We start from the raw sequence: 11043 nt of genomic DNA, 5'->3' as shown, positions 1-11043 counted from the left end.
AGGTTCTATCAGAGATGTTCATGATAACTTGTGCATTGATACTGAAGATGTGGGCAGGGTTCTCAATGGGTACTTTGTCTCTGGCTTCACTAAGGAGAGGGATGATGCAGACATTCTAGTTAAAGAGAACGAGTGTGTAATATTCAAAATAATATGAGAGAGGAAGTACCGGAGGGACTGGCATTCTTGAACGTGGATAAATCACCAGGGCCAGATGGATTATATCCCAGGTTGTTAAAGGAAGCCAGGGAGGAAATAGTAGATGTTCTGATGATCATTTTCCAATCCTCACTAGATACAGGTGAGGTCCCAGAGGATTGGAGGCCTGCAAATGTTGTACGATTATTTAAAAGGGATGCGACGGATAGGCCAGAAAATTATAGGCCGGTCAGTCTGACTTTGGTGGTGGACAAATTATTGGAATAAATTCTGACAGGATAAACTGTCACTTAGAAAGGCATAGATTGATCAGGGACAGTCAGCATGGTTTGTTAGGGGGAAGATCGCATCTTACTAACTTAATTGAATTTTTTGAGGAAGTAACAAGGAGGATTGATGAGGGTAGTGTAGTGGATGTTGCCTACATGGATTTTGGTAAGGCATTTGACAAGGCCTCACATGGCAAACTGGTCAGAAAAGTGAGATCCCATGGGATACAGGGGAAGGTGATGAATTGGGTCCAAAATTGCCTCAGCAACAGGAAGCAAAGGGTAATGGTTGATGGATGCTGTTGCGAATGGAAAGCGGTTCCCAGTGGAATTCCACGGGGCTCGATGTTGGCGTCTTTGCTGCTTGTTGTATATATTAATGATTTGGACTCAAATGTGTGGGAGGCATGATTGTGAACTTTGCAGGTAGCACAAAAATTGGCCGTGTAGTTGATAGTGAAGAAGATAGCTATTGTCTGCAGAATTATATCAATGGTTTGGTTGAGTGGGCAGGAAAGTGGCAAATGGAATTCAATCTGGAAAAGTGTGAGGTAATACATTTAGGGAGGGCAAACAAAGCAAGGGAATACTCAATAAATGGGAAGTTATTGAGAGGGGTTGAGGATGTGAGAGACCTTGGTGTGCAAGTCCACAGGTCCTTGAAGGTAGCAGAACAGTGGATAATGTGGTAAAGCATATGGAATGCTTTCTTTTATTGGATGAGGTATTAAATACAAAAGCAGGGATGTAATGATGGAACTGTATAAAATGCTGGTTAGGCCACAGCTGGAATTTTGTTTACAGTTCTGGCCACCACATTACAGGAAGGACGTAATTGCTTTGGAGCGAGTGCAGAGGAAATTTACAAGAATGTTGCCAGGGCTTGAAAATCTGCCAGCCCACTTCCAGGTGAGCTGTAAAATTCCAGCCAGGGTTACAAAATACCAGACAACCCAATTATTCCCAGCAAGAGGCAAGTGCCCCAGTTTTGCTGCTTGTTATGACTCAGAACCACAAGCATCCATTTCTGGGAATCCAAAATGTTGGTTTTGCCTTTATAGCTTAAAAATATACTGTGAAATAACATAGAAATAACAGACTTTACGTATTTTTCATTATTTATATGCAGGCTCTAAATGTGAATACAAGCCTTCATTTTTTAATTCATTCATGGTTTGTGAGTCTCACTGAAAAATCTAGCATTTATTGCCCATCCCTAATTGCTCTTAAAAAGCTGGTGGTGAGGCACCTTATTGAAATGCTGCAATTCATGTGGTGTAGCTACACCCACAGTGCTGTTGGGGAGAATATTCCAGGATTTTAACTCGGCAATCATGAAGGAATGTCAAAATATTTCCAAGTCAGGATGTTGTGTGACTTGGAGGGAAATTTGCCAGTAGTGGCGTTTTTATCCACTCATGCTCTTGTCCTTTATGATGGTAGAGTTTGTGAGTTTGGAAGATACTTTCGAAGGGCCTTGGTGAGTTGCTGCAGTGCCTCCTATAGGTGGTACACACTGCTGCCACATTGCACTGGTGGTGGAGGGAGTGAATGCTAAAGGCAGTGGAAGGGGTGCCAATAAAGTGAGCTGCTTTTTCGATGGTGTCAAGTTTCTTGAGTATTGTTGGAGCTGCACTCATCCAGGCAAATGGAAAGTATTCCATCAGGCTCCTAACTTGTGCCTTATAAATGGTAGGAAGGCTTTGGGGAGTCATGAGGTGTTTTACTTGTTATTTATCTAATTGCTTACATTTAAGGAGCACAGGTGAATAAATGATACACAGAGTAAACTGAATTCATTCACTAAATGTGCTGATTTCATTGTAAAGTTCTGCAATATGTTATGGAATTGTATTTGTTTATATATAGTCAGTAAGCCACTCACACTATGCTGTTCAATCAATTGAAATCAGTTTCAGTTTCAACTTCATGCAAACTGCATAATCTAATTCCTGTCTAGTTACTCAAAGCACACATGGGCAAAAGACTCCAAGAGGTCACCTTGTGCAGTTTATGCATGGCACTGTTTAAGTATAAATAAACTTCACAGGTAGTTCAATTGGCTACTTGGTCACCACTTAAACTGTATATATAATGTTAGCAGAGAATAAACCTCAAACATACTTCACTCCAATGTCAAACTTAAATCAACATTTGGTTGTTTGTGAGTGGAGCTTGGTCTATCACTGCAAGCATGCATGTATACATTGCTCTTGTCCCTGTTTAGAAATGATCAGGAAGCTTGCAAAACAACTGAGATCTGCTGATCCCACATTTCTCTATCCAGAGCCAATGAATTGCATTGCCTTCTTCAGAAACATTAGGTATTTTCTAGAAAAGCTGCATTAAATGTTTTTGCTGGTGGTACAATGATTCGCACAAAAACTGTTAGTCTGTCAGAAACAGAAATTGTCTAATTTTTAGGCACAGTGTTGAACAATGCATGAGAAAAGTATTTACAGACCCGAGAAGATTTTTTTACATAGTGGAATTAATTTTATGCTATTGATTAAAAAGACAGTATATAATTGGAACCACAGATAACAAGACAAGCTGCAAGTGAAATAGAGGGCGAAAATGCTGCAAATACACATCAAGCTGATCAGCATCTGAAACAGAAAGCTACATTACATTTAAGTTCTGACTCTTCATCAAAACTGATGCAATTACTGGCATGGAAAGGGAAGTAAAGCGCTTTATCAACTTTTACACAGTTTGTAGCAGCTTATTGACAAGAATATATTTCTACTGGGATTGCATTTTTATAAACCTTTCAACAGATCACTGTGCTGGTGGTGGAATCCGCACCTTCATTGTCAGCCTCCTACCTTCACTTTAGAGCATTGAATCTTGCCATATTCCACCAGATTCTTCCACTTCCACTTCAGCCCTGATGCCTACCGACTCCCCCAACTACCCCACTACGCTATTTATTCACGTGTTTTTTGTTTCTCTCCTTTCTTTTATGCTTTTCCCTATTATCTGTTGCCCAAGCTATTTTGGCTGTCTAGTCAACTCCTATTTCTCTCTTCAGAAGATTACAAAGGTGGAATCTTACCATTTTAGAGGCAGGAGCAATGGCAAAGCCAACTTCTTGTATGGTGGGCCTGCCTGTTGCTCTTTACCAGTGTAAACCAATTAACAGCTCACCTACAAACATATGAACTGGCGAATTAGGAGCAGGGTAGGCCATTTTGCTCCCCGAGCCTGCTCCGCCATTCAATAACAGCATGGCTGATCTGATTGTGGCCTCAATTCCACATTCTGGCTACCCCCGATAACCTTTGACTTCCTTGTAGTCAAGAATCTATCTGCCTCTGCCTCAGAAGTATTCAATGACTCTGCCTCAATGTTGGAAATCACCTATCAAGCAGTGAAGACACTGTTTGAGAGAGGAAGTACTTTGAACAGCAGTCTCTCGCCTGGCCATGGTTGAAGTTCTCAATGTAACTGATCGAAGCCTTCACAGCTTGTCAGTTTCACAAGACACTTTTCTCACTGTACACTCACCTCAGGAACCCTGGTTTGTTTGTTTGGTAATCTTCATGCTTTTTCTCCTTGGAAAATGGTGTGGAGTGTGGAAGGATTTTGCAGGCTGATTAGCATCCTGCTTTGAGTTATGTGAATGTTCCTTCCTTGGCCAACAAGTCCTGGAGTGGGACTATGAACCTAGGACCTGCCAGAACACAGGCAGGAGTGCTACCAACTCAGCCACTTGGGCTCCAGTAGCCCTAGCAATTTGGTGGCACGTCAGAAAACAGCCTTCATGGCTGGGAAATCTAGGATTCAATGTTAACTAACCTCTTAAGTGGCTTCTCAACAACATCAACAACTTCTAAATGACTTACCTACCAAACACGCTGGTGATCTCCACTCACCTTCAACCCCACCTTCTGCCACCCCGGGGAAAGCTGGCAGAGTGCAGGATCATACGAACATGCATACAAACATGCGAACTTACAAATTAGGAGCAGGGGTAGCCATTCAATGAGATCATGGCTGACCTGATTGGAAGGGCTAAGGATAAATTCCTTCAGGATTACAGACGTAATGGTGGGTGAGTGGAAAGAAAAGCCACAGCAAGTGATTCTCTGACTATGACTGGATAGATAAGAATGGGCCCTGGCAAGGGCAGCCCCACATTGGTGGATTTCAGAGGAGAGGTACAGGAGGCAGATGGTGTTAACCATGTCGAAGGCTGCTGACCAAGTGAAAAGGATGAGGAGGGATAGTTTACCATGGTCATGGTCACACAGGATGTAATTTGTGATGTTGATAAGGACCTTTTCAGTGCTGTGGTGGGCAAAGAAACCAATTTGGAGAAATTCAAACATAAAATTGAAGGGAAAGATGGGCGTGGTTTGGGAAGACAGCAACATGTTCAAGTACTTAAGAGAGGAAAGGGAGGTTGGAGATGGGCTAATAATTTGCAAGAACAGAGGAGTCAAGGGTGGGTTAAGAACATTTAAATAGAAAGAGAGTTAGTACAGTATGGACAGGTTTCCCATATGAAATAACTTAGGTAGAAAACATTGCACATTTGAAAAGAAAAACACAATTGTTGGAGCAGGTGGCGAAGCTTGTGGGGAGAGAGCAGAGCAGTATGTTTAATTTCTATTATTCCAGCAAAGAGCAGGCACAAGCAGGATGGGCCAAATTGCCTCCATCTATGCTGCAAAGGGTTCTATGGAACTCAAGATACACCACTCACAAAGGTGTAATCATTGCATTGACTTACACTTTCTCCTCTATGGATTAAAGTATTCCCCAGGGCTTGTAACAATAGTGGTTAAAAGACAACTTACTTCGATTTTCTGCATGAGCATTTTACTGTGCACTGGGTTCAGCTCTTCAGAGCACTTTAGCCCACTCACAGATATATAAATCTAATATGTAGTTGCATAGGTTAACCAATAGTCAGAAGCATAGTACAAACACTGGATTATTTATTTGGTTATCTTAGTACAGAATGCAATGGGACCAGATCCCTCATTTCTGATTTTACTCATCAGGCAGTCATTCGAGTGTCCCAATTCCCGCAGGGCTACCTACTGCTCTGAAGTATTTCATGGTTTCTAAGCAGAGTATCTACTAAGCTGCAAAGTATAAAATCTTATCATTGTTGCTATACTGAACACCATTTTATTCTAGACAAACGAATTCGTGTTTGTCTCTATAAAGCTTGAAATTGCTGCCCTTGAAATCTAAACGCTAATTGAAATCCTAAGAGCGCTTGAGCATGTCTGCAATAAACAGGAAAGGTTATCCACCAGCCTCGTTTGCAGAAACATCATTTAGGGTTCACATATTTTGTTCGAGATTTTGGGCTCCTTCCAAAGGCGTTGCTGAAAGACATGCCACTTCCACCTCCGGGACCAGGCAAAAACTAGATTTGGTTTACTATTCACCTGGTTCTTTAGGTTGCAGCATGTGCACATTTTACCTGACCAGGTTATGCTTATGACTTATATCAATGTTATCCGGGAAACAAAAGCTGCCATTTCCAAACTGTTAACCTTTTTGTCCCAGAGAGCGCCGTTCGCCAGCAATAGGGCATAGCAGGCTCTTCAATGTTCACTTGACCCTTGACCTATTAGATTTGGTGATTTCCCTACAGTTCGCTTTAGTAGAGAATTCGCTATGTGCCTCCCCCCATCAGTTATCCAATGTCAATCTATTCATTGGTTCGCCAACGCCTCTGCGTGAACCAAGTTTTCCTTTTAATCTAAACGACCATAGGCAGAAGTCACTTTGGAGGGGTTTTCATGCTATTAAACACGGCTGCAAAGGAAACAGCAACACTTTTGCAATCTTTGCTCGTTTGTTTCCAACATTTGTCTGACACACATGGGTTCGCATGACAGGCATTAAATTGAAAACGCCACGCTTGACAAACAGCACAATGTGTCAGGAGGGTTTGGGATGGGGGCAACTTTGTGAAGATGTCACGGAGCAACGGCACAATCGCCTGGATTTCCGCTCATCTGGGCTTCCCAATCTCAGCCCCGCTATTGGAACAATGCTCAAAGCAGAAGCCCAGCTCAGCAAAGGATGCCAGAGAAAATCAACTGAAGCCGCCCTCCAGCCTCTCCACAACACGGCCGCAGAGGAAGGGAGCCATATTAGACTTGACCCCCTCCCCCTGTTCCGCCAGTGGGTGGTGACGAGAATAAGATTAGTAGCAACAATGATACCCTGAAGCTCAGTGAATTGGGGAGACTGGGTGGAAGCGAATGCAGAAGGTTCGTCTGACTTACTGGCAAAGTCTTGTGCAAACCTTATTCCCAGACACAAAATACCTGCGGTTGGTCAGTGTATTTCTTCTTTCAGAGGATTACGAGCTTGTCTTCTGTACAATCCGCAGAGTTGCTGGCCCAGGCATGCCTAGTGTTGTAACATCATTTATCATTAATGAAGGAATGAACTTTAGTTCATATAATGATAGACAAACTATTTGAAAGACACACGTATTTTGTCTAACACTATATGTGTTATAGTATAACCTCATCAACCCTCTCACCATACAGCAATTACACTTATACTTTGGGCTGTTAAGCAGCGTTGCGTCTCGCTGTATTCACGAGGGCTTCACGATCACACAATTAGTTTCTGCCTACAGAACCTTCCATACCGATTAAATTAAGTCAAATTATTTTTCATACAAAAGTTTAGCACTTAATGGAAACGTGAAAGTGTGCCGGAAATCAAAGTTAGCGGGCAATGGATTAACTATTATTAAATAGTGTCTAGCTGTACCTGAACTGTAGGCCAATTCAATAAGTGGAAACAGGCAAGTGTTCTTTATCAGACGAGTTTTATTTTGTCTAAAGTGATAGTAGCTTCACTGATTGCGAACGATCACAGGCCCAAATCTGCAACTTTGAAAATCACAAAAGTAAAGACAAGCAGAAAACCTCAGTACACAGCATAGAACTGCTATATAGGTTGTGAAACAAAGCACATCTAGTGAAGCCCACTATTCGTTTCTTTCGGTGAGTGGTGCAATTTATCCCGTCACGCGCTGGGCTTCAGCAACAATGTCCAGAATTGTTTTGATTAAATCGCAGAACAACGCAGTTACTTCTCAATTACATTCAGGGACATCATGATTGGGTAAGCAATCTAACACTGAAACTGAGTAGACTTTCCTAATTTAAAATGTTGTTAAACGCTGGCAGCACAAATGTAGTCACCTGCCGACAGAACTAGGATGAATCCAGTTGCACCCAAGTCACAAATGCATATTAAAATAAATATTAAAAGTTGACACATGCTAAAATGTGACATTTTCTGGTCAAATATGTCGCAATAATGAATTATGATAGTCGAAATAATGATTGAATCATTGTCTACAGAACTTGCATTTGATAATTTTCTTGAAAGCACTTTGGAAATCCTTATTGAAATAAGCATATATGATGGGATTTAGGAGTGAATTGGAGTAGCCTTGCCAGTTGATGACAGCGTGCAGCCAGATTGGCATATAACATTGTTGTCCACAAAATGGTAATACAAGGGCCACGATAAAAAATGGCAACCAACAAAAGATAAAGGTGCCCATAATGATGCCTAAAGTTTTCACCGTTTTTCTCTCGCGGGCAAGGGCCATCTTTCTCTTCGCTTCAATGTTCTTATCATTCCTAGCCTCAAAGCACGATGTCGATTGGCTGTTGCTGGGCAGGTGAAAGTGGCTTTTGGAGTTTTGGTGCACTTCGATGACTTCTAACGCTGAGCCCTCCTCTCCATGTCGGATTGCCCCGTTGATACAGGCGGGTTTAGGCTCCACGCTCCTCTTCCAGTTCTTGCTGTTCTCACAGTTGTTTTTCTTCTGAATGGCGGCCGGAGAAACAGTCAGGCAAGTGTCTGCTACTTTTTGCTTCTCGGATTTCTTCACGGTCTTGCGAATTCGGAATCTAGCGGCTTTGAATATTCGCCCATACAGGACTAACATCAATATCAAGGGGATATAAAAGGCGCCGAAAGTGGAATAAATGGTGTAGCCGGGGTCTTGGCTAATATTACAAGCATCGGGATCAGCTCTGTCTTCGGGTGTTCTCCAGCCCAACATGGGAGGGATTGAAATTAAAAAGCCGATCAGCCATGTCAGGCTTATCAGAACAGCAGCTCGTCTGGGAGTCCTCTTATTGACATAGTCTATTGGGTCTGTTATAGCCCAGTACCTGTCTAGAGCAATAGCGCAAAGGTGCAGGATAGAGGATGTACAGCACAACACATCTAAAGAGATAAAAATGTCACAGGTTACCTGTCCCAGGGTCCACTTGTTCAGAACTTGGTACAAAGCAGCCATAGGTAGCACTAACACAGAGACCATCAGGTCTGTAACAGCCAGCGACCCTATTAAATAGTTGGCTACATTTTGGAGAGAGCGTTCCAGTGCTATAGCTGCGATCACACAGGTATTTCCAATGATGGAACAAAGGATCATAGTCCCTATAAACAATGAAGTTATAATTTGATAAGTGAGCGTCACCTCTGAAAAGTTCGTATTATTTTCCTTGGTAAAAGCAGAGTCTGAAAAGGTGCTGTTGTTGAACATTTCCATTCCGAGGGCGTAAAGGAGAAGTGTCAAACCGTCGGGCTTCAAATTCCAGGCGAAGTTACATTATTTAAAAGAAAAGATTAACCAAAATTAAGGAACACGTCGTTACATTTCTTACTTCCATAAATCATTGGCTTTTCCCTCAACTGAGTGAATTAATATATACTGCCGTCCAGGATACGTCAGATCGCTAATAGGTCTCTGAAGTATGCCTTTCCATGCTGATGCTGAGGCTGATGGTAGTGGAAGTAGAAACACCTAGTAGGACCATGCCTGCACCTTGATTCTTCTCCACCTCTGTTTTTTTTCTACCTTGAGCAACACGTTTCCTGATCTCTGTCAGCCAAAGTAGATTTTTCTCACACTGTGCTTGGAGCAGATCGGATTCTTTGATCAATAATGCAGGCGGAGTTGGCCATTAACTTGCGTCGCTCGGCCGTTTTCTGCGCGTATCTTGCCCAACGTGATGACAATGAGAAGGAAATTTACCTAATACTTTTTCTCAGAGGTAATGCCGAGAGTCCGTTCGCCCTCCTCCGTGTGTAGGCGTTAGTTCTTGCGGTATATTTTGTACCAGGTGAAACTACAAAAATATGACCAATGAAATAGTGCCTATAATTAGTCTATCGCAGTTAAACAAATCTTCATGTTGGATACTGATATACATTCGAGTATTGATAGATATTTATTAACTCAATCACCATTGAGCTCTTTTGTTTCCATAATTTTTTCAGTAAGTTAATTTCCTTCAAATTACGAAGAACGCAGAGAGATAATACACATTGTAAAAGTAGATTGACATCATGTCCCTCACTCTTCCTGTATCGCGTAACGCCTCTGAATAATACTTAGCATGAGGCAGAACTGGGATGTCGGAATCAAAGATATAGTGAAAATTGAACCATAAATCCATTGCACAGCGGAGAGGTGTACAACTCAAAAAGGTGCAGTGATTTTTTCTAAATATAATAAGCTCCATAAAATCACTTTAAACGCTGAGTATGTAGTTCGTTTACTCAAACACTGGAAGAAAATAAAACATTAATTTTTAAAAATGTTTTCGCAATAGTCTTTTAAATGCTAATGACTTCACCATTTGTTGTTTTTCTCCACTCTGTTCACCAATTTTATTTCAGCACCATGGATGGCTCATACTGCCACCTAGAGATCGTTAAATCAAACTTCACGGATTAAACGGAGCAATCGAACCAGCCCAAAAGATACAACATGCAATTCATTCAATTATGCTTTCCAGGTACTTTTCTTCTCAAATGAAATTAGCCAAATAGTGAATGTAGTTCAATTATTTCATGCTACTGGACTTGTTTTTTTTTATTATCAAGCGAATCACGAAGCTCAGTTTATCTGGTTTGTAAAATTTAATTAATCAATTCGTTCAGATTATAGCAATTTTGCGACATCCCCTTTGCGGCTTAAACAATTCGAAGTTACACAACTTTGTGTTAAAGATAATTTAGGTTTTCTTAGTTTGACCTCAGTTTAATGGAGTGGATTTGAGGGTGTTTCAAAAGATTCAAATTGCAAAAGATTCAAATTGAGGGCGTCTTTTTGTTTTAATAAAATTATGTGCATGCTGTCAGTGCTGCCTGTTGGAATGGGAGGAATTGACGTTATTTACTTAAATCTCACAATTGTTTATTACCCAGCAACGAACTGTAAACCGGGGTAGAACAATCTGCATACTTTGAATTATTCTTTAGTGGAAAATCATTTCAGATACCCTGAATTACTATTTTCAATCAGAAACATCTGGAAACATTTGATCAGAAACTTCTTAATTTATCTGTTAGTTACTAAATGTATTTGTATCATTACAAATGTCAATATTGAAGTGTCAATATTGGTATGGCTAGTCTAGAATGCTCTGACTCGACCAGATTAGTCATCGCTGGGCACTCGTGTGTTTAATTTTAATGCAACTGTGAAAATAAATAATTAAATATTAATAAACGTTTGATGCTGCAAAATTAAAACAAATGAAGTATCCAAATCTCCAGGTGCTTTACTAGAGCCCGAAACTGAGCTACAAAACTG

General features: G+C 41.1%; 1 protein-coding gene across 1 annotated transcript; it reads right to left on the bottom strand.

Annotated features, from left to right (window-relative positions):
- Positions 1 to 7233: 7233 nt before the first annotated feature.
- Positions 7234 to 8991, bottom strand: htr1aa (5-hydroxytryptamine (serotonin) receptor 1A a). Its single transcript, XM_078556948.1, has one exon. It carries the CDS (start codon positions 8989 to 8991, stop codon positions 7771 to 7773), a length of 1221 nt encoding a protein of 406 aa, XP_078413074.1. The 3' UTR covers positions 7234 to 7770.
- Positions 8992 to 11043: the final 2052 nt, after the last annotated feature.

Source organism: Cetorhinus maximus, chromosome 1 (genome assembly GCF_964194155.1).
Source record: "Cetorhinus maximus chromosome 1, sCetMax3.hap1.1, whole genome shotgun sequence".
NCBI classification, from domain to species: Eukaryota; Metazoa; Chordata; class Chondrichthyes; order Lamniformes; family Cetorhinidae; genus Cetorhinus; species Cetorhinus maximus.
The sequence above is the reverse complement of the archived record's forward strand: the minus strand, read 5'-3'. Positions and strand labels throughout refer to the sequence as shown.